This window comes from Globicephala melas, chromosome 11, assembly GCF_963455315.2.
Source record: "Globicephala melas chromosome 11, mGloMel1.2, whole genome shotgun sequence".
Taxonomy (NCBI): Eukaryota; Metazoa; Chordata; class Mammalia; order Artiodactyla; family Delphinidae; genus Globicephala; species Globicephala melas.
This window is the reverse complement of record NC_083324.2, coordinates 76069849-76094907: the sequence shown is the minus strand read 5'-3', so window position 1 is coordinate 76094907 and position 25059 is coordinate 76069849. Positions and strand designations below refer to the sequence as shown.

The window sequence follows — 25059 nt, the reverse complement described above, 5'->3', positions numbered from 1 at the left end:
TAAAAATTTAGTTATTGAAAATTAACAAATCAGCCTATTGAATATTCTTAAATATTTGGTCAGGAACAGTAGAGTCTTCTCAGATGATCAATATTTTATTTAATAAAAATGTATCAAACACATATGCTTATTAGAATAACAATTTTGGGGTTGTTTTTTAATTGAAGTATAGTTGATTTACAGTATTGTGTTAGTTTTAGGTGTGCAGCAAAGTGATTCAGTTATATGTATATTTTTTTCAGATTCTTTTCCATTATAAGTTATTACAAGATATTGAATATTTGTTTGTGCAAGTTCGTGTGCCCGACACACTGTGAGGCCCAACAAACCGAAACATCAGAGTTTGGAGAAAGGTTTATTTCAGGGCCATGCAAAGAGACGGGTGGCTCATGCCCCCCAAAACCCAGAACTCCCCCAAAATTTTCAGCAAAGCATTTTTAAAAGCCCAGTGAGGGAGGGGTGTCACAGGGTATGTGATCAGCTCATGCACAATTCTCTGACTGGCCAATGGTGAGGTAACAGGGTGGTGGCACAGAGGTTACCATTATCAGTCCTTAGGCTCCAGGAGGCCTGGAGCTATGTGCTCACGGTCATCAAGTTGTTAATGTCTTCCAGTTGGTGGGCGTGGTTCACTTTTGTAAAACAGCTCAGGAAATGTGCATCAGAAACTGTTATCTAGGTACTTCAGAGAGGAGCTAAAGCAGAGGATATCTATAGTTATATTTTAGAAAGATCCATGAGATTACGGCACTTGGCGTTGCTACGGAACTCTTTTGTGTATGGGTGCATTTTATTTATCTGTCCTTCCTTTTCTTTTTAAGTTTCAGGCATGATGTTTCAGCACTCTTATTTCTGAGAAAGGAGGAACATACTATTTTTATACTTCCTGCTTCCTACAGATGTTTTCCTGAAAATTGGAGAGAAATTACAAGCCTGTCTTTAAGTTGAAAATAGGAAAAACTGGACATAGAGTTAAAAAGGGGACGGGGCTAGGGAGTTTATGACTGTAACTGCCAAGATGACTCCAATAATTCTTGCCTCCTGTTATTTATGCCCTTGTGTGATATCCTTCTTAACTGAATTAGGGCTACTCTGTGTGACCAATGAAATACTACAGTGTGTGACTTCCCAATCTACATGGTAAAACTATCACAGCTTCTCTTTGTGCCCTTGGATCACTTACTGGGGAACAATAAACCGCCCTACTGTGAGGACATTTAAGCATCCCTGTGGAAAGGCCAATCAGGAGAGCTACGAAAGGTCCCACCAACAAACAGAACCAGTTTTCAAGACGTATGAATGAGTGAACTTGGAAACAGTTACGCCGTCAGGAGGGATAGATGCCTGAGCCTGCAGACGATTGCATCTGATTGCAATCAATGAGAAATGCTAAGACAAAACTGCTCGGTCAAGTCGGTCCCAAATTCCTGATCCCCAGAAACTGAGAGGTCAGAGGTCATATTTATTGTTTGAAGCCACTAAGCTTTGAAATCAGCTGTATTACAAGAAGTAAAGAATTAAAAAAGGAAAACTGAGTAAGAGACTGTGTACTGACTTTCATTCCAGATTATGGAAGGTGGTGAAGGGGAGCAGAATACGTCACCCCAAATGTGCCACTTTGGCACGTTGACTGTTTTGAGCTGAAGACAGACAGGACCCAGCAGACTCAGGAAGAGCTTTTTGCCTGTCCTTTAACTGTCTAAACTAATTTAGACTAGGAAAAGAGCTATTACCAGAGATAACTTTTTATATCAGAAAGACTTATCTGTATGGCAGGGCAAACATCTGTTTACCAAACTCTTCTCATCCTCCTGGGAATTAATTGTCTCACTCCCCTTTGAAGCCTCAGACCCCTACCCACTTCTCCGTAGCTCAGGATGGTGTATAAGCCTCAATTGTCTGACTGCCTATGAGTCTATTTTATGGGGACGCCCACACGTACAAATTTTTTTTCTCCTTTTAATCTATCTTACATCAATTTAATTATTAGGCCAGCCAAAGAACCTAAAAAAGAAAAAGGGAAAAGTTTTCCACCCCTACAGAAGCTATAAATCATAGGACAAGAGTGGGAAATAAGTTTAAAGGGCTGTAATATCCAGGAGGTTTCTTAGAATTTATATTCCAAAAATTCCTTTGACTTTATTCTGTGTGTGACAGATGTTTGAATTTCATAGGGTCTAGAGAATTTCACGTGTAGGGCCCAAGTTTCTGGGCAAGTCTAGAGTTGTTGAGGCATTGCGACACAGAGGACTTTGAAGCAAACGTACAGTTTTACTGACTAATGTGAAGAAGCAATCAGGGCTTCCCTGGTGGCGCAGTGGTTGAGAGTCCGCCTGCCGATGCAGGGGACACGGGTTCGTGCCCAGGTCCGGGAAGATCCCACATGCCGTGGAGCGGCTGCACCCGTGAGCCATGGCCACTGAGCCTGCGCGTCCAGAGCCTATGCTCCGCAACGGGAGAGGCCACAACAGTGAGAGGCCCGTGTACCGCAGGAAAAAAAAAAAAAAATATATATATATATATATATATGTACATCTCAGCAGGAAGTTCTTACAGGAGATGTTATTAGGTTAACTCTTACCCTAAGGATATTATAGCCGTAATGTATGTAACTTTTCTTGTACAAATATCTTTTTCAAATAGCGTTTAACGCACAGACACTGGTTTCTTCTTTCTCTGTATTTATGTTTGTGTTTTCTGAAATTTTTGGTAGCCAACCTTCAAGTAAATGATTGATTTTTTAAAGTTTTTTTAATTCATATATTTTAACAAACATGATGTGCTTATAAACATATTAGTCTTCCTCTATCTCCAAAAGATTTTGGGGGATGATTCCAATTCTCTTCTATTCTATCATGTTATCATATCATATGTTAGACCAATGTGTCCTGATTTTCTGTTTTAGAAAAAAAAGTCATGGCAGATCATTTCTTACTATGCTAAGAAGCTTAAACAGAAAAAGAACAATGTATGAAAATAAGAGAGATGTGAATGAAGCAGCCAACTGGCATCCATGCTTCAGACTCATATGCAAATCAAGTTATTCTGTGCTTTCCAACACTTCCCAAATTCTTTTAAAACCATATTTGAAGCTGGATAGCAACTCTCTATGAAGACATCAGTGATAAAAATGCAGACAGCATTGTGTTGGGTAGAGCAATGCCAGGAGTTGACAGGACCAACAGATAAAACCAAAGCAATTAAGTTTCCATAAACACTTGACTTGGTGTTGAATCAACACTCTTCTTTCTAAACAGCAGTGTAGCAAGGCATAAATGACAAATCATACATTTCCAATCTATAAACCATGTTGGTTTGATGAAGTAACAGAATTCTTTTCCAGCTTTTCTTTTTATCACGTGGAAGAAAAAAAAAGTTACTCAGTAATTTGTGAGTTTTACTTGAGACGTGAATTTCTCTGTCCACAAAATATTAAAAGATTTATAGACGAGATTTGGCATGCTTCCAGCTTACTACCATCCCTCTCCAGCAACAACGACAAATTCTTATGGCTAGAGGTAAGCAATTTTTGAATGACATTTAGTCATCCTTTCTCACAAACTGTTTTCCAGGCATTTATTACCACCTCTTTGGAAAGCTAGAAAATGCTGTCTCAAGAGCCTTCAATCTTTCTGTTATTTTTTATTTCCTATCCCCCATCTCAACACATAACACAAAATAACTCATGACTACATACTCTTTGCCTTATTTCATTCCCTTGTAGATAGGTATTCAATTGACCTTTCTCAGGAAAGATCCAAGGAACACATTTTTTTTTTTTTTTTTTTTTTTTGCGGTATGCGGGCCTCTCACTGTTGCGGCCTCTCCCGTTGCAGAGCACAGGCTCCGGACGCGCAGGCTCAGCGGCCATGGCTCACGGGCCCAGCCGCTCTGCAGCATGTGGGATCCTCCCGGACCGGGGCACGAACCCGTGTCCCCTGCATCGGCAGGCGGACTCTCAACCACTGCACCACCAGGGAAGCCCCCAAGGAACACATTTTTATTAAATAATAGTGTCTTCTTTCTTCCAAAGAACAAAGGCATAAGCCACAATGGAAAAAAAAAGAAAAGGATACCAGAACCTATGTAGAGACTTCAATATAAACGCCATGCACTCATGCAAACAAGCATTTCCCAAGTTTTCAGAATAATAAATCAAAAACATCTGATTTTACCTGTGATTTTCTACACTCATATATGATTTCTGTCTGTGCAGCAATGTCCTTCTTTGCTTTAAAAGTCTTATTTATTTGCCCTCATCTAGCTCAAATGGCATCTAGAGTATTTTAGTATCTAATACAATATGATTGAAAATTTCCAGACGTTTCAAGGCAGTCCGTTGCTTCCACAAGACTTTGGACAAATTTTTATTAGAATGCTCTCATATCGCAGGTAGTTTTCCTGTTAAACAAGAAGCTCCTTAGGAAAATGGACTATTTATCTTTTCATTCCCAGAATCTCAGTGTCTGGCATTTATAGTGCAGTTGCCATAAATACATTGTATGTACTATATACCAGGTGCTAGATTGCAAACTTCACGAGATTGAGCAGTTTATATATTTGATTATTTCAGGTTTCTTTAGTGTCTAGGGGAGAGCATGTTACATATTAGTATCTCAATAAATATTTATTGAATGCATCCATTCTTGCATGCAAAGAAAGCTGATAAGCTGCTCTTCTTTTCTGGGCCATGGGGTCACTTTCCCTTTCATTGTCTTGCTATCTGATTGTGGCTCCATTGAATCATGCAACTAATCTTTGCCGCTTGTTCCACTGTGGAAGTTTAAGACTGGTGAGGTTCTTAGATGACGTAGTCTAGATTACAAACTAGAAACGCATCCACAATCATGACTTGTAGGCTGCACAGGCTCTAGATTTGTTGTGATTATTATGTGTTTATACCCCTTGTCTGCTGTAAATTCCTGAATCTCTTGTAAGCATTTTCATTGAGATGACTTCCTCATAGAGCAAATCTTCCGTGTGGAGTATTGTGTAAAGGCAAGAGCACACTATACAGCCAAATATCTGGGTCTCATCAGAACACTGAATATTACAAACTGTGTGAACTGGGGTAAGTGATCTATGATTTTAAGTGTCCGTTTAGTTATTTGAAAAGTGAGATTAATGATAAATGACTACTTAATAGCATTGTCATAATGTTAAATAAGAGATAATGTGCAGTCTTATCTTAGCACCATCCATTATAATGTAAACGTAAACGTTAGTTAGAGAACAGACTTGTGGCTGCCAAGGGGGAGAGGGGTAGGGGAGGGATAGAGTGGGAGTTTGGGGTTAGCAGATGCAAATTAGTATATATAGAATGGATAAATGACAAGGTCCTACTGTATAGCACAGGGAACTATATTCAATATCCTGTGATAAACCATAATGGAAAAGAATATAAAAAAGAATGTATGTATATGTATAACTGAATCACTGCTGTACAGCAGAAATTAACACAACACTGTAAATCAGCTGTACTTCAATAAAAAAGTAAATAAAACAACATAACCACTTTGGGGGGAAAAAAGTAAATGTTAGCTATTTCCATGCTTTTAATAAAGGGATTAATAAACTTAGACATACTATGCAAGTGTAATATTACTTATTCAGATCACTCTCGAGAACTTCTTGTAGCAAGGCTAAGAAGAAACTGATTTTCATGTAGGGCCAATTACCATGTGGTTATATACATCTTAAAGTGCCAAGGTAGGCATCTTTTATTTCATGAACTATGTGACACTGCTTCCAAAGCAACCAGCCAGTCATAAGACAGGGGTCCTCTGTCTCTTTTATAACTGAAGACAGGCTAGTTTCAAATTTTACCTTGGCAGTCAACAGGCATTTCATGGATTGTCATAAACCGCGTAAGTATATATGCGATTCTGTTTACATATGCCATTATATTACACTGGTCCATTTATCTACAGTGGTGCCACTAGTACTCTTTCTTAATTACTATAGAATCATAGTAAATCTTGATATCTGATAGTATAAGTCCTCCAGCTTTGTTCGACTTCAGTATTTTATCAATGTTCAAATCAAGCTTAGAACAACTTCATGACTCATGACTTAAATAGGATGGACAGACACACACACAAACACAAGCACTAACCATAAAGAAAGAAAGATAAGTGGAACGTATTTAAATAAAGAAGTTTTTAAAACAAAAGATACAATTAAAAGAGTTCAGAAAGTAAGACAGGTGAAGAAGAAAGATTTGCAATACACACATTTGACAAATACTTTATATCAAGAACATACGGAGAATTAATACAAACCAATAAGAAAAAGGCAGTCAACCTAATTACAACAGCGAGCAAACAATTTGACAGAGACTTCACAAAAGATGGTATCAAAGTGGCTGACAAACATATAAAAATGTGTTCAATATCATTAGTAATTAGATGAATACAAATTAAAAACCCTGATGAAATTCCATTACATAAACATAATGGATAAAATTTAAAAAAAATAAAAAAGAATACCAGGTATGGGTGAGGATATGAAGCTGGTAGAAGTAAAAAGGTATATATTTCTACAACTCCATTGGAAAAATATTTGACAGTACCTACTGAAGGAAAACATATGTATACCATATAACCTAATAATTCCACTTCTGGGTATATGTCCAAAAAAAGTAAATAATAGTATGTATCAAAAGGCATATGGAAAAAGTGTCCATAGAAATTTTATTTGTAATAGCTCTAAACTGAAAACAAACCAAATGTCCATTAATAATAGATTGGGTAAATAAATTATATTATCTGCACACTACCCAGCTATTAGCAAAAGTAAACTTCTTTAAAAGCAACATGGATGAATCTCACAGGCATAATATTAAGTGAAAAAGTTTAGATACTAAACTATATATATTCTGCTTATGTAAAGTTTCAAAGCTGATTAAACTAAGCCGTAATTACGGAAATCAGAATGATTTTTACTCTTAGGAATTACTGACTGAAAGGGGAACCAGAGACCTTCTTGGGTGGTGGAACTATTTTATATATATATATTGCTTTGGTGGTTACAAAGGTACATACATATTTACAAATTTATCCATCTGTACACTTAAAATTTACATACTTTACTAAATATAAGTTATACCTTAGTAATTATTTTTAAATTTACAAATTCACTGAGGCAAAGAAGATAAAAAGGATTGATGATCTAATCCTTGTAGAGTTCATTCTTTTGAATTCTTTAATTAAGGGAAGGAAGGAACTGTTCTTCCTGTAAGTGCTTTCTGAGAAGGACATGGTCTAACAATTTAATCCATATATGAGAATGCATTCCCCAGGGCATGCCAGAGGGCAGGACTCAGTTCTCCTTAGTCTTTTCCCTCATTTTTGATCTTTCTTCCTACCAAATATTAAGTTACAAATATCCAAGTTCTGTTTATACGTTAATAAGGCATACAATCTGAAACAGAAATGTAGGGAAAATTAATTTTAATAGTGTATCAAGTTTCCGGTATTACTATTGGAAAATAGTTTGATTCGGGGCTTAAAATTGCCTACTGCTTATTAGATAACTATGTTAAGTAGGGATTGATGCTCAAGTTAAGGAGCATCAGTGAGCTGATATCTCAGCTGCTCTGTAATACTTCTGTTCAGAAGAGCTGCCTTTACCTGAGTACTGTGCAAGCAACTGGAATTCCTTAGTTAAAAATGGCCTGCTTAGTATCCAGGTTTTGAGTCCTCCAGGCAGTGGAGAATCATTCAGATCATTCTGGAGGTTTGGCCCTGGTCCTGTTCCTGAAGCTACCCTTGTTCTAATTCTCCAGTAAACAAGCCTCAGTGTGTCCCCAGAGTCTCTAACCCTGGGGCCACTTATTTTTCCACCCCCATAACCTCTACTCAACCCCGGAGTCACGCTCTCCAGTTTTCATCTCTATTTCTGCACCTTAGTCACTTCTGCTGGAGTCACTGTTTGCCAAAAGCTCTGCCTATTGCCTGCTGCTTTCTAGTCCTTTAACCTGACCCTCTGACTCTACCTCTGAAGACGATCCCAGAGCCCAGTCTGTACTTTTATAATAATTATGGGCCAACAAGGATGCCTTTATAACTAGTTGGATCCAATCTCATTCTAAAATGCTTAATATACTACTGATGCCCAGGTATTATCCTCTACCTCTCTGTTTTGGCTCAGTTGCTCCAAGTGGATATTTGAACCTTAAGTAAAGGTATCCTCTTATTTTCCTCATAGCCTCTGATTTCTGAAGAGTTTTAGGTCGAATGCACACATTCTACCTATTCATAGACCCCAAGCCAAAACTTAGGCTCAAAAATCTGAGGTCCCCTGCGGTTTAGTTGCCCTTAACTTCAACCAATCAAAGTTCTTTGGAGGAGCCAAAGTTGCTAAGGTAACTGGAATCGCAGGTGACACTGATTGTCCCATGAACACTCTCACGAGGTCACGATAAGTTTGGCCCATAAATTCTGGCATTAACTCATCAATACACAGTATTGTATCTAATTCCTTATGTATCTTATATCACAAAATGATGATTTTTCACCCATTTATGACAGAAGAAAAATATTATATCGCTATGTAAAATATCCAGGTTGTTTTTATCTATTTCCAGTAATATGGGGGATACTGTATGCTTTCAAAGGCCATCTATCAGAATTATAATCCATTTATAAAGTAACATATGCTTTCATGTTTGGATTAGGAAGCCCATTGAGCAGATTGCAACATTCTAAAAAGAACAATAGTAGCCAATTCTAAAGAGTTGGTTGTGTCTTGTAGTCCTATGAATTTGAATGCCATCTTGTTGGATTTCATTCTAAGCAAAAATAAGTTGACTTTCAGAGAACTTGTGGATTTATCAGTATCATAGATAATAGGAAAACCTAGGATAAAACATTAGTATTTTAACTCCAGGATCACTATGACTTTTATTATACCACATGTATTGATTAGCAGATTGTGTGTGTGTCTGAAATTATTATTCAATTATTATTTAAATTATTAAATTATTATTTCAATTATTTCAACTGTATAAAATTTAATTTATTTAATAAATATTTATTAAACACTTATTATGTATCAGGTATACGTAGAAGTAAAATTAGTTTTGTATCATGTCAAAAGAAAAAAGTGCAAAGATTTCAATCAATTTCCAATCCTGAAGCATAAATCCTATGGTAATTTATGAAAAGTATCCTAAAAATGGCTGGGTGTTTGTGTTAAAATATTTATGATAACATTACTTATTGAGAAAAATATTAAAGCTTAAAATCAAACTTAGCCAAAATCTTAAGTTAGTTACAACTTATTCACCTTATCAAGATGATGCTCTTAATGAACATATAATAACAATAGAAATGCTATTGAATACGATTTGGGGGTATATTATGTGTTTATGTATAAATCTAAGTGCAGAATTTACACATAAGAAAAAAAGACTGGAAAGATAAAATCTAAATTGTCAATGCCAGTTGTTTGGTGTGAAACAGGTAATATTTTTGAAATTTCCTAAACATTTTATAACAGCTTTTTTGAGGTACATGCTAGTGTATATCCAGAAAACATCATAACAATTAAGATAACGAGCATACACACCACCCCCCAAAATTTTCCCTTAGAAAATGCAACAGAAGTTATAGACAGCTTCATTAAGGGGACTAACTTGAATAATAACAGTTCACTGAATAAAGACAGAGATACAGAGATATAGAGATATAGTGTAAGGGGTCTAAATATTAATGTGTGTGTATATATCAACCTACTAAAGCTCAAAAGCTTTTTTTTTTGCGGTACGCAGGCCTCTCACTGTTGTGGCCCCTCCCGTTGCGGAGCACAGGCTCCGGACGCGCAGGCTCAGCGGCCATGGCTCACGGGCCCAGCCGCTCCACGGCATGTGGGATCCTCCCGGACCGGGGCACGAACCCATGTCCCCTGCATCGGCAGGCGGACTCTCAACCACTGTGCCACCAGGGAAGCCCAGTTCAGAAGCTTTTTTATTCTATTTTTTCTTCAATAACTCAGGTAAAAAATTATTGGCTTTATTGGATTTTTGAGGACTAAGTAAGAGAATAGGTTGCATATTTCATCATCTGTGTTACTATATTACTGTCTATCTTAGGGTTTGAGGGTTTGTCACATTTTGGAGGAAGGAAGAGAGGAAGTGAAAGAAAAAGATGAAAAAAAAGTGCAATAAGGGACAGATTGTATGTGTATGTTCTCTGAAAAAATTGATTTACAGAATTCTTTTCAAACAAATATGCTTGGCAGTGTGTGGGAGGAGCTTGAGAGCAATGGCAAATTGCATTGCGTGTATTATTCTGCACAAATCACTTAACCTGCTTTTTGAAAGTTTTCTTTAAAATACGAACCAAACTGTTAGCCTCTTCTGCTTCCCACTCAGCAGGACTGATTCAGAAATAAATTTGTCAGATCGTAAAAAGAATGTACCAAACAAATTTAATAACCTATGCTTATTAATATCCTAGCATCAGCAACTTATATCAAATAGAAATAGAAGAGAGGGTATATTAGCTCTGATTTGCTCCACTCACAATGACAATCATTTTTAGCAGAGTGATCAGACTTTACAGAATGTCTCTAAATCATGTACATACATCACTTGTACCAACGTCACACCTCCTCGCTATAGGCAATAGAGAATTCAAATCGAACCTTGTTGTTTTATGTTAGTTTCCTGTTGCTACTGTAACAAATTCCTATAAACTCAGAATCTTCAAACAACACAAATTTACTATTTTATAGTCTGGAGGTCAGAAGTCCAAATGGGGCTCACTGAGCTAAAATCAGGATTCAGCAGGAAGACCCCAGGGGACAATCCTTTTCCTTGTCTTTGCCTACTTCCAGAGATTGCCCATATTCTCTAGCTCATGGTCCCTTCCTCTATCTCCAGAGTTAGTCGTGGCTAGTTGAGTCTTCCTCATAATCCATCATTGACACTGGCCCTCTCTTCCACATCCAAGTACCCTTGTGATGACATTGAGTTCATGTGTATAATCCAGGACAATATCCCTACTTTAAAGTCAGCTGGCTAGCAATTTGAATTTTACCTGCTACCTTAATTCTCTTTTGTCACACAATGTAACACATTCAAAGGTTACAGGGATTAAGACATTAAGTCTATTATTCTTCATGTTTGGTATCTAATAAGATATAAATTCCTAATATTTTATGATCATCAACTAACATGTACCTCTAAATAATCTCAATGATATAAAGAAAATATTACATTTTTTAATGTACCCAAAATATTTTTATGATGAGCTGAAGCTAATAGTTTTGGTAAAGAACATGAGTGCCTTTTTTATTTTCATATGCTAAATAGGAGAAGTCAAAAGTCAAAGGCGCTTAATTCAATCAATGAAAGAAAATCCACATATATTAGATTACTGGGGTGCTGTTTTGGATCTTTTCACTCACACTTCTTTCCCAAAGAGAAACCAGGTGGAGCTCTTGCCCAGTACACAATCCTCCAGTAAGCTGGAGGTGCGGCATTTTGGAGTCCTCATCAGGTATAGGCTGTGACCATCACGGTGGGGAACTAAAAAGCCTTGGAGGAGAGGTTTAAGAGAGGAAGAGTTCAAGTTCTGAGATATCAGATGGTTGAGTCATCCAGGTGGAGGCTGAAGTCCCTCCATATGACTGCAGAATTTGGGGTGGACAAGATGAATGGTTTTAGGAGACCCCGTTTCTATAAATGAGAGAAACTGACAGGAAAACCATTGTAGGAGAGTAAACGTTCAGGAATGATGTAGGTAGAGCTAATTGCCATGAGTTTCACTGGAGCAGGGTTGTTTTGTTTTGTTGCGGTATGCGGGCCTCTCACTGTTGTGGCCTCTCCCGTTGCGGAGCACAGGCTCCGGACACGCAGGCCCAGCGGCCATGGCTCATGGGCCCAGCCGCTCCGCAGCATGTGGGATCCTCCCAGACCGGGACACGAACCTGCGTCCCCTGCATCGGCACGCGGACTCTCAACCACTGCCACCAGGGAAGCCCAGAGCAGGGTTTTTTTAGAGGAGCAAGGAGAATTATAATCTGAAACTTGTAAGGGTATTCTCACGGGTTCCCAGCCTTCCCTCAAATCTAGCCCAGGCTACCTGCAGAAAATAACACCTCGTGAGTGTGCTTTTGAGGAAATCATGTCCACAGGGGACAGTCTCTAGAGGAGTCTACTGATTTTATAGTTTTCTCCCGATATCCTTAAACTGTTGATATAAAATAAATGACAATAACTACTTCTATGTTTGAGCAAGGTATGGCTGAATCCCATCCATTCAGAAACTGTATTGATAGTCTTGTGGTAGTTGAGGAATAGATAGATACCACTCAAATTATACTACATAAGCTTTGTCACTTAAAAAAAATAGTATGGGGCTTTCCTGGTGGCGCAGTGGTTGAGAGTCCGCCTGCCGATGCAGGGGACGCGGGTTCGTGCCCCGGTTCGGAAGGATCCCACATGCTGCAGAGTGGCTGGGCCTGGGAGCCATGGCCGCTGGGCCTGTGCGTCCGGAGCCTGTGCTCTGCCACGGGAGAGGCCACAGCAGTGAGAGGCCCGCGTACTGAAAAAAAAAAAAAAAAAAAAATAGTATGAAACGCATGTGATATATCACACACACACACACACACACACACACACACACAAAAGATGTTCTTTATAAAAATTAATGCTAACCGAAAATATTAAGGCCATGCATTGTTCTTAGTGAGTTACAGGATAAAAGGTAAACAAATGAAAAGAACGGTCACAAATTCTCGACTGTAGTTGATTTGAATTCTATTTTGGTTTTTTTAACAAATAATAAACAAAACTGTTATTGTCAATTCCATATTACAAATTTTTTTTGAATTCTATTTTGTATGTATACATACTGATACAAATACCAATGTTTTCTCATATGAGTAAGACAGAGATGCAGAACCTGGGTTGAAGATATTAGAGGTTTTGTACTCAATAATGAATCTTTTAGATTCTCCTAGACACATACCTTTAAATAATATTCAAGTGCAAGTGTTTATTTGGGAAGCAGAGAGAAGGCTTCTAGGTGGGGTGAAGAATGTGCCAAGGAAGGGAAGTCGGTCAGTAAAAGGTGTAATATTATCAAAACATCTTCCACTGTGGTGCACACTGCCCAATAAAATGCTTCAACAAGGTCCAAAATACCAATCCTAAATCTGAAGAAAACCAGTCACAACCAGAACAGTCACTGTTCTCTAGACTTGTATAATGTCAGGCTGACGTTTAGAAGTCCTCAAAACCAGCACTGGAGAAATGGAGACTAATATACTGAGATGTTGTAGATTACAAAATGCTGTAGATCACTATTCATTCAACATCAATTATAAATTCATGTCACAAAGTCTACAAGTAATATATTATGCATTGCAAATTCCACTTAAAAGAAGTAAGACTAATTAATAATTTTCTGGTAACAGGCAAAACCACCTAAAGTTCCATATGATACACTCCTTATGGAACCGGCAACTGTCCAAGAAGAAATAGTGACTGTACGTAACACCCTCAGGAGAGGAGTATTTCCACCAGCCAGCAACATGCTAAAAATGGTAAGATTAATTAAACAGTAACCACAGCAATGCCAATAATAGTAACGGTGTTTACTGAGATTTTATTAAGTTCTATTTGCTTTCCATATACTAAAAGTTTGGTCTTCACAAACAAACCGATCATGCAGCAGCAGAAGAAACAGAGGCACAGAGAAGGTAAGTAGTTTTCCCAAACTCATAGAGTTAGTAAATGACAGAGCCACAATTCCAACGCAGAAAGTCTAATTTCACTCTTAATGGACCCTAAGACAGTGCTTGTCAAACTTAAGCGTGCTTAAGAATCAGCTGAAGAACTTGGTAAGGCACAGGTCCCTGGGCCCCACTCTCTGAGGTCTGATTAAGGAGGTCTGGGGTGGGGACCACTCCAAGCTCCTAGATGATGCTGACGCTGCCGGTCAGTATCGTCCGTGTAGCAGACTTTGTTTAATAAATTACAGAGGCATTTCACAGCTGTCTTCATTGAGCAGCAGCCCAGAGGCTAAGACACTCTCTGAGAATCAAGATGTCCAGGTTCTAAGCCAGGTGGTGCTGCCAGATGAACAAATATTAGCAAATCTATTTCCCAGTTTCCTGGCATGCCATAAGAGAAAAGAGAAATTGTTTTTGCACTACAAACCTGCTGCATGAGCAGACTAGGTGCTGTCAGACAAACAGATTTAGGGACTACTCAGGTGTATTAGGTGATTAGCCTCACCTATGTTATATCCCGGAAGTATCACTCAGGTTTTTGGTATCGTAAACCTGGCTCTTTAGCCCTGGACTGGCTTAGAGTAACAAGGGTCAGAAATAATGCAGGCTATGGGAAGTGATTCTAAGAGACAGCTTCCTCATGCAAATGACAAAGAGGAAGGAAGCTAGTGATGAGAAAAAATGATTTTGAAATTTATCTCTTGGTCATCTTAGAATCCAGAACAATAAAAGCCAGTAGTAGCACAGGCACTCTTGCGTTGTGAGTACTGTAGCTAACATGCATATTGTGCTTACTACTGATTGGCAGGCAGTCTTCTAGAAGCGTATTGCATTATTTCATTTAATCCTCTCAGTCATCTTGTGATGTAGATGATACTATCATCTCTATTTCACAGATAGTGAATCTGAACCTCAGAGAAATTCGGTAGCGCATCCGAAGTCCTAAGTACTGGATCAGTACAGATTCAAATACAAATGGCCACAGCTCCAGGCACCTGCTCTTAACTCTTTACCTTCCTTAGGACAAACAGGGTTCAAAATCCTTGGTTTCCAGATGAGCAAATAAGTGTAGCTGGGATGTAGTAAAGAAGTTACAGAGTGAACAGAAAACAGAAAACAGTTACGGAGTGAACAGACTTCATTATTGTGGATTCAAGGTGAATACAGAGGAAACATTAGAACATATTGTTTGAATATATAGAATGAATATATTCAAGTGCTGAGGTGCAAAGGTATGAGAGATCAAGAAGATGATAAAGTAAGTGCACCAGTAAAACTGAGTAACATTTTAAAGGGAATATGGGAGTTGAGTTTTTCCATAAATAATGCATAGGGCACAGATAGAAAGGAACTGATAGAATTACAGTAGAGCTGAAGAGCCAATCACAACTGCCAGGCAGAGATTTTCCAAAAATGAAACAAGTTTCTGCAAATGGGATTAGAACTTTATGTGAATAGAACCATTGATTAAAGCCAGAATTCATAACTTTGCTGCAATAACCATGAATATTTACTTTTGATTTTAATCACGGATGTATCACAAAAAAAATTAGCATCTTAGCAACATTAATCAGAGGAAATATCCTAAAGAGCTTCCTCAAAGAGGTCTGAACTACAGACTGTTTGCAATTAATGTTGCAGGTAGTTTACACAGTAAGATAACAGACTGAGATGGAGATTAGCATGCATGATGCTTATTGGGGAATATCTCCAGATTTACACCGACCATGGATACAGAGAGAGAAGCAACATAGGGCATACAAAGAAGTTTGGTTGTGATGTAGGCATAACAGGGGCCTCAGCTAATCCTACGGGAAGCTGTACAACTAGGACAACTCAGTACAACCTTGTCCTGAGTTGGAGGGAGGTTACATGGCACTTATAGTTACTACAGCTACTTGCTGTTAGATGTGGGCTGCCACAGGGAAGTGAGTATTCTCGCCAATGAGGATAATTTTTAGAGAAGACAGTAGGGCAGGACTCTCAGCTTAAGAGGAAGTAAGTGCTTCAGTTCAGAAAGTGATCTGGGTATGGGTAGTGCGTCATGCATGCACAACTAGCAATCAGCAGTAAATTAACCAGATAAGTTCCAGACCTACTTATTTGGTAACCTGGTCATAATAGGCAAGATTTTATGCTCGTGAGTCCAATGATGGTATCCCCGCTGCCAGGAGATGCTATGCCCTAATGGGATGTGTTATGTCATCTCTACTTTTTCAATTAGATGTATCCATCACTGAAATACATCTTTTCTTGCATGAAACAGTCAAACCCTAAAAAACCACATTTTTACTTTGACCCTAGGCTAATGAGTTACTTAATTAACCTCACAGTTTAACCAATTCATCAACCTGAGGGGTAATTCTGTAAAACTCACACAGATGGCAGCCTATGCATATAAGAGAGAAACTTCTTCGATGTCAGAAAAAATATTGAAAACCTAAGTTAGGGCATCATCCAAAAATTATTCTCAAGCGTAGCTGAATGATTTATGTGAAAGCCTGTAGTAAATAAGAAAGGCCACAACTTTTGTTGGTAATAATGTGTTGCATGCAGGTATCGGGACAGTCTTTTAAGGGGATGTGCATAATGTGAGAATGAAAGAATGCCTGGGAGAACATCCGTCACATAGTCCCATAACTAGTGTGGACATAGTCCCGTGTCCTTTGATTTGTGACTCATTCAAATCACAAAAATGTGTTATCCTTTTCTACACAAAAGACCTCATATTTGTAGATACAAACTTTGTCTCTTTTTAGTAGATTTTCTGCCTTTCATCAACGTTGGAGAAAAACCCAACAAAATGCTTCAGCTTAGCACAATTGACACATATCACAAGTTAGGAGCACACACGCCAGAGCCAGAAGAACCTGGATTCCAATTCTCTTTTTGCCATTATTGGTTGTATTATCCTGAAAAATCATGCAACATCTCCGCACCTCAGTTTCCTGATTTGCAGATGGGGATGACAACAGTGCATCCCTTGTAGAATTGCTATGAGTAAAGATGAGAGAATATACATATAGAATTGGTAAGAGGTCCTGGCATGAAGTATTAGCTATGATTTGCTATTATTATTATTCATAATTTAGATGGAGATGTGTAATACTATACATGTTTCTAATCACAGAAATATTTATTGAGCACGTAGCATAAGATTTATCATGTCACAGTTGTATTGCATAAATTATCACATTAAAACTTTTGAACAAGCTATTGGGTATGAATTGTGGGGCATATTTTACAGATGAAAAAAAAACTGAGATTCAAAGAGATTAAATAATGTGTCAGAGGTAAAACTACTAATAAATGATGGGATGGATTTCTAACCCTGGTCTGTTTTACTGGAAGCATTTACTTAAATTCTTTAATATTTCTGAAAGAGAAGCTACAACTGAATGTTACTGCCAAATTTTGATTTTGTAAATTCAAGGGCTAAAACAATGGATTGAAAGATTTGTCTTTCTCTTCCAACCAAAATATTGAAGAGAGGTGCTGTGATTTAAATTGTTAGCTAATACAACTGAGGATATTGCTAGCCTTGGATTTTTAGAAACAATAAACTAGAATCTTATCAAGGAAATGTTAATAAGGCCATGTGCTTGTATTTCACCTGTAGAATTGGAGTGAAGAAGCTGCAAGAAACGCCAGAATGTTGTCAAAAGATTGTGAATTGGTAGAGAGCAATGCAGTTAAGAGGCGAATTACAAGCAGGTATATGACACACCTTTCTGCTCAAAAGTTCTCAGGAATTGTTAAGTAACCTGGTATGGGTAAGTTAAGTCATCTAGTCTGTATTTACATTTGCCCCATAAATGGTAGGAATTGTGGCCCACTGCACTGTTTCATTATTATTAATTTTTGAATTTGGAAATTCAAATTTTCAAATTCCTGATTCACCAAAAGAAAAGAATCAAAGCTCTCACTATCACAGAAGAATTCAGTAATATGATGATGACTAGCTGGAAAGCTGTATAGCTAGAAGGTTTCCACTCTATTTATTTCAGCTTCTCACAATATTACCATGGGGCTATCCTTAGCTTTGGAACACTAATACAGTTGAGAAGTGAGTTATATCCAACTCTACTAAGCTGCCCATGAGAACAATTTTAGGTGCTCAAAAATGAGTCCATCTCATGCCATGTATATTAGGTGGATCCCTGCTGGTTTCCAGAAAAGCCATCAGTACCTCCTATACAAGTAGACATTAATAACATTTATAGGATACTTGTTTATTATAAATATTTTTAAATATTAATGAAACTTCCATATTTACAGATCACTGGGCATCTTTGCCCAATGTTGTTAAGCAGTGAATTAGCAATGTGAGTCCCCCTGCTATATTTACAGATTATTGGGCATCTTTACCCAATGTTGTTGAGCTGTGAATTAGCAATGTGAGTCTTCCCTGCTCCAGACAAGGGCAGTTTACTCCCAAATATCATATTTGATCAAGGCCCACGTCACAAGAGGATGGATGGTTAAATGAGCACATATTTATCTCAAGGTCTATGCGTGATGAATACCTCTGTGTGGCTGCTTTCAAGCCATGGGCCTGGTTACAATGCATAGGTTATTCTGATTGGTTGCACCCTTCTCCATCAGCTTGGACATGGCAGAGACTGAAATGTTGGTTGACCTGATTCCCAAGCTTGCAGATCATCCCCTACTGTCAAATTCTCAGCAAACTTGAGCACCACAAGTTTATTCATCAGTGAGAAAGAAAACTGTTAGCAGAGATAGAGCTGAGTTTGCTTCCTCTTATCAAACATTGCTTGGATGCCCAGTGAAACATTTGTAGAATAAAAGTACAAAAAGTATGCTTATAAAGTATTTCCAAATTTTGTAGAGTATGACCTAGCCCTTTTTCCTCCTTTCAGATAATTTTTGTGGAGAAAATATGCATCTGACATCTTATCCTATCTCATGGTCAAACGTAATCAGAATCTGGTACAGTGAGTCTAAATATTTCAAGTATGGGGAATGGGCCTCGACAGATGATGACATGATGATTGAGCATTACACTCAGGTAAACTGTGTGCTGGCAAATATACCCATTGGTTAAGTGACTATAAGCATGCGTGGAAAATAGGCGAATGAGAACCACGGAAAATCATTCTATCCATTTTTTGCAAACTTACACCCTTTAAAGATTTTTGTTTACTTTTAGTGGAAAATAATATTTGGAAACCAGTATCTGGGATCTGGGTATGTGCAAGGACAGAGAAAAAACTAGGGAAGGGGGTTGGAAAAGGAGGCTGAAACTTGATAAATGCAAGAGTGGAAGGAGATGAACACAGAAGGGAAGTGGGACTCTGTCACTGGAGCCTTATTAGCTATCATCAATTTTACATTGTATTTTAAATGCAGTAGAAGTCATTAAACAGGTGAATGATTTAACCTGATGCATGTTTTTAAAATACCATTGGGCTTCAGTGTAGATAATAAATTAATTCTACAAAAATGACTTTGAATATCTAAATCAGGTGAGTTATTTTCCAGTACAAAATAAATTAACAAAACTTATCCAGAATGGATAGATTTAAACATTGAACGTGCAAGAAATACAAAAATGGAAAAACAGCTGTTGTCCCCAAAGCAGAAGACTCAGATGTGACTGCAAAATCTGTAATAAAATTTACTTAAAATAAAGCCTACTTAAGATTAATGTTAAAAGCTGACAAAGATAGTACATTTAAAACTCATAGACTTAAATCACTCATGTATAGCAATGCAGACATTTCTAGGTAAAAGATTAGCAAATAGCATTCTTCTTTTAAGACTGATATCCTTGGACAAAAGCAGTATGTGCCAGGAACCCAAGAATATTATAGCATTAGACGATTTATTTATATAATTTACGTTATCAGACAGAGGATAAAAACCAAAATAATCACCCAGAGAGCTAAAAATATGACAAATGTGTGACGTCAATTCCTACTTTCCATTTCTTTTAGATAAAAGTAGACTAGCCCCACTATTTCCATCAAAAGAGCATGAGCTCTATTACTTTGGAATAGTAATTTAATATTTCCTCTTCCAAACACTTAAAAGGTTTATTATTTAATCCCCACCAAATACCTATGATGTAAAAGATAATATTATTATATTCCATTTGAGGAATAGGAAAATGAAATTTCAAGACATAAAGCAAACTGGTAAATACCATCCCACCAGGAAGTGGTAGAGACAGACTTCGAACCTGACTCAATTTTTTCTCCAAGGTCAACTCGTTACTCTCCACCATGCCAGTTTTTTGATGATTAAGTAAAGTCCCTTCCATGCTTTGATTTTTATATGATCACCAAGCAGCCTTCATCAGGTTATTCCATATAGATTTGATAAGAGAAGAGAATGAGTCAGGGTCAGCGATGGCAACTGGGTGTGCATATGTATGTGTGTTATCTAGACACATGGGAATCCTCCTGTTTCTAGGACTTCCTAATAAGCCATGCTCAAAGCATCCTAAAAACATGTGTGTTTATTTTCAATCAAGGATAACAATATTCGGAGAGTAATCATTTAGCAAACTACCAAATTGTTAATAAAATAACCTTATCTTTACAGGTTGTTTGGGCCACTTCTTACCTTATTGGCTGCAGCATATCATCATGTCGTAAAGGAATTCAGTATCTCTACATTTGTCACTATTGTCACGAGTATGTATTTTACAGCTTAGCTTCACATAGCTTTTAGAAATATACTTCCCTTACTAGTTTCCCTAATTTAGTTTCTCAACCATTCTAAAATAAAACTCAGATAAATATTTCTTATCAGTTAAGAACTTTAGGGATACAATGTCTTTTAGCCAACACCTAAAACACTACACCCACACACACATATTTTTATTTATATTTTTCTAAATAAATCCTTATCTCAATATAATGTTCAAATTAGGCACTATTACCAGTCATCTGGCTAGGTGTTATTCCTTCCTCAAGTACTATTAGTTAAGAGAAACAAATTTCATCTAGCTTAAGCAAAAAAAAAAGGATATTTATTTTAACAATGCAAGAGTATTTTTAGAATGCAAGGGCAAAAATGCAGTGGAGTATCAAGAATGAACAAATGAAAAAGCCAAGTGTTTTTGTATTTAGCATTTTAGTATTGACATATGTATTTCCTTTAGAAATTAAATTTACATGTTACCAAAGGTGTGAGCAACAATTCCAAGAAGAGATCCTCTGATTGCTCTGGTTAGGGACAGCTGTACTCCTTTGTCTTGTCACCTCTGGTTATGAAGCAAGGTCAACTTCAGAAAAGGTAACTGCAAGAACCCACAGGGACCCACTTGTGTGGCTTGAGTGGTGATTATCAGAAAGCAGGGATTGTTCTGAGCTGGATATAAACCTCCATTAGTTTACTACAAATGCCAGTTTAAATGTTCTTCTGCTAAGGAAAGTTGTTGGTCTGCATATGTCTCCTTCAGCTACCTGTGCTTACTTGTTCAATACACAAGTCTTTCCTCCATAAGATGAGCTCCAAGTATGGTAATTATTGAACTCTCAGTTCCCATGTGTGTAGCACAATAAAAGATATGCAACATGAATCAATGAAATTGATTTCTCTCATAGTAAGTTACCATATTTACACTTTAAATGAGGCCTCCACTGTCCCTGTAGATTCAATAGACGTAACATATTCATACAGTAGCTCTATGTGGGCTCTCTTCTGGTTTTATCATGTCTTGATTTCAGTACTTAATATTTGTTGTGATTTTATCTGTGTGATTAGTACTAAAGACAGTAAGGTCTCCTTGCATATACAATGCATCAATTGTACTAAATCCTTATGGGAGCTCATGGTCTGCAGTAAACTTCTGACAACACAGAAAAGTAGAATACATGGGGCTGAAATAACGAGAATTTTCTCAGCCAAAGATGAGGCCAAGAGTCTGACAAAACCCCTTGCTGAATTAAGTAATGTTTCTTTTATAAATTCAAATTTTAACAATTCATTCAAGGAGAAATATATCAGATAGAATATTTACTTTATTTTTTATTCAATATTAAGTGCAAATCAGGAGTTTGGGGTTTTTTGAGCACGCACAAGCCACTCGTTCTCCTTGCTTGGCCCTGCAATAAACCTTCCTCTACTCCAAAAGAAAAAAAGATTTAAGTGAAAATCAGCCAAAATCCCCATTGTTTTCTAGATATCTAAGGGAAGACCGTCTTCTCTGAAATTTTAAATTGGCTCAAAACAGGAAATTCTCATTTATTCTCTCTCCCCAAGCTCCAACACTTTGGCTTTATCCATGTTGTTGTACTTTCATCTTTTATAATAGTGCACGTGTTTCTACAAATGACACTGACATGTATCAAAATTCTCATGATATAGGGCAAGATGAAGTTAGAACATCTCCAATTTGACTCACTTAAAAATTTTCTTACATTATTAAGAACAATGCCCTTTTACATAAATGTTTATCAAGTCCTTATGGGTATAAATAAGGATAAGAGTCCTATCATAAATGTTTCTAAAGCCCCCTGCTTGTTAGAACTTGACTGTCCAAAGAGATGCAAATTGTCTCAAAATATTCTTAGCACCTCAGAGTTGCCTGCGGTATATTCAAAAAGATAAATTATTCTCATTCTAAGGCTAGAAATCTTACATGTCATAGCGATTACATACAAGTGGTTACAAGTGGTTTTCAAAAATTGTTTCATTGTTTTAAATTATTTTAATTGATTTTCAATAGTGAGTAAAATTTTATATGCATTTTTCAAACATCAATTTTATTAGGCCCTTTTTTCTTTATTCTTTTTTAAGGGGCAATGATCCTGACAAAAAGAATGTGCCTCATAATGAGGGAGCTCCATGCGGAGACTGTCCAAATAACTGTGAAGATAAACTTTGTAGTAAGTTTTACATCTCAGTGTGCTTACTCTTGACTGTTGATCTGGGAGCGATGTGTCCTTAAAATCAAGCATGTAACAATATTGTACTTTTCTATTACTTTTTCTTCAATCATCCCAAAGGAAAAATCAACGTTCTCTGATTTCCCTTCCCCCACCCCCAGAGTGACCCAGAAGACCACTGATTAAATCTTTTGGATTGGAAATTAGAATGTCCAAGTCTAAACTCAAGGTTCCACCCTAAAGCTTAAAGTTCCCACCCTAATATGGGCACCTCGGATAACATGTTAATATAAGTATAAATTTTTCTCTGCTCTATAAAAAGTTTGTTGGCTCTCTTACTGCAGCCCTGAAGTTAGACATCTTGCTTTCAGGTTACCGGCGTTCTCAGATTACTTGCTGGTCATAACCTCCCTAACCTGCCTGACCACTTACCATGGCCGGCAATTTCTTACTGAGTGATCCTTATTCTTTGAAGTTTCCACTGATACACTGGAAGATATTAGCTGATGATCACACTGTCCATTTACCGCACTTCCTTTTATTTCCTAAGTAAATCTTACCTAAAATGTAATATTAACCAAATGAGTTCCAATTACATGTTCATTTCCTTAGATAGCAAAAGTTTCTTTTTATAGAGCTTCCTGCAGGCATAATTCCTTACTCCACAGGGATATGTTTATATCATAATTTTCAATAAGTTTGTGGAGAAATAACAAACCTCCCCCCCCCCCAAAAATATCCTTTACCTTCAGATTTGTAAGACCAAAAAACTTATTTTCCTTCATCTGACCAGGTCATTCTGTTTGCTTTTAAATCCTATCACTTTCAGTAATTCATTTCTGAAAATAAATGTACTTGGAGAAAGATCATATATCTACTAATTAGCCTTGCTACAGGGAATGGGGTAGGTTTTTTTTAATCCAAGAGACAAAAGCAATGTCTACAATGGAATTGAAAAATGCAACAGAAGTGAAATGAGAGTAGAAAAGAAAAAAAGTATTACTTAAGAATATTGACTATATAACACGGAATATACATCTCTTAAGCCCTCTACTCACCTATAAATGCATGAGAAAATGAGAGATGAGCTTTTGAGTCAATATTGGGTAACCCTGCTTCTTCCTTTCAGCGAACCCTTGCATCTACTACGATGAATACAGTAATTGTAAGACACAGACACGAGGTCCTGCCTGCAGCCACCTGTCAGTTCAACGACTCTGCAAAGCTAGTTGCCTGTGTCCCACTGAGATAAAATAGCCTTTGTTATTTGCAGCTGTAATGTGCTGTTGAATCATACCTTTGACCTTACTTCGCTTCAGCAGTTTCCCCTGCATTTCATGTGGTTTTAATTACACCGGAGATCTTAATTTTCACTAATCAAATATGGGCATCAGTATGTTTACGACAGTGCCCCTCACTCCTGTTCTCATACATCGTGAAGTAACACTGTTGTAAACTTTCTTAAACCTCGGGTGAATATGATTGATGAAATATGACTGAACTATGAAATATGATTTAAATATGCGGCAGTTCAACACGTGCCTCATATTTAAATCATGTGATGTCTCGTTCTCAGGTTGACATGATTCAGTGGACTGGATAACTGATTCAGCAACCTGTGCTAAAGGAGGGTCTTTCCCTGTTTGTCTCCTTCCCCTGCTTTCCCAGGTCTCCAACCGCCCTGATGTTTGTCTTTCCTGTACAATTTACATGCACGAATAATTCTTCACTTCTTAACTTTACTTCTACCTTAAATCAACCATTAAAACAATCCACGAAGCAAACAAAGAGTCCAGTCTCATTACTTGAAAGGTAAACATTGGTTAATTGGAAATGATTTAAACGTCTCATTGTTTCATTGCCATGTCTATACACATCTGTAAAGCAGGGCAAGAAAACCGCGTGAGTGCTTAATTTAACAAAAGATGTATTCATCATTGATTACATGCAAGGGGTAATCCATATATGGAGGATATTGTCTCCCTCATTTCAAACTGAATTGGGACATTAAAGAAGCCTAGTGAGGAGGGCTGTAGTAAACAAAGAGCCCATGGCTCTTCATTGGATGAGTCCTTGCCAAGAAAGCAGAGTCCTTCGTCTTCCTGTTGGGCTCTGCTATCCTCACAGGGTATGAGAGCTTCCCCTTTTGGTCTCCTGACTCTACTTCATTGAGGTTGCTGTTTATTAATCTTTCACGAGGGCAACTTTTTGAATACTTCCCAACCTCACTCCAGTGACCACAGCTTATCAGGAGTGTTTGTGGACACAGCAGCATTCTTACTCCTAGACTTGAAATCTCATGGTATGTTCCAGGGTCACCATCAGGGGGAGTGTCAAGGCTGGACTCAGGAACCCAAATACATTGTTCTATTAAAAACAGATGTGTGTGGAGACAGCCCACACTGTGTCTATGGAATGTGTATCTCTCTAAATAAACCTGCTTTCAGTTTTTTAAAAA

The 25059-nt window shown here is 37.5% G+C and overlaps 1 protein-coding gene across 1 annotated transcript; it reads left to right on the top strand.

The window, feature by feature from the left end:
* Window positions 1–4993: 4993 nt before the first annotated feature.
* CRISP1 (cysteine rich secretory protein 1) lies at window positions 4994–24123 on the top strand. Its single transcript, XM_060308476.2, has 7 exons — window positions 4994–5071; window positions 13426–13554; window positions 17363–17453; window positions 18624–18772; window positions 20311–20402; window positions 22513–22601; window positions 23731–24123. Exons 2-7 carry the CDS (start codon window positions 13462–13464, stop codon window positions 23856–23858), a joined length of 642 nt encoding a protein of 213 aa, XP_060164459.1. The 5' UTR covers window positions 4994–5071; window positions 13426–13461; the 3' UTR covers window positions 23859–24123.
* The last annotated feature ends 936 nt before the right edge of the window (window positions 24124–25059 follow it).

Coding starts and splice junctions, on each gene's coding strand:
- CRISP1 (XM_060308476.2), top strand. CDS start 13,462: ATGGAACCGGCAACTGTCCAAGAAGAAATAGTGACTGTACGTAACACC. Junction 17,454..18,623: donor AGTTAAGAGGCGAATTACAA/GCAGGTATATGA, acceptor TCCTCCTTTCAG/ATAATTTTTGTGGAGAAAAT. Junction 22,602..23,730: donor CTGTGAAGATAAACTTTGTA/GTAAGTTTTACA, acceptor TCTTCCTTTCAG/CGAACCCTTGCATCTACTAC.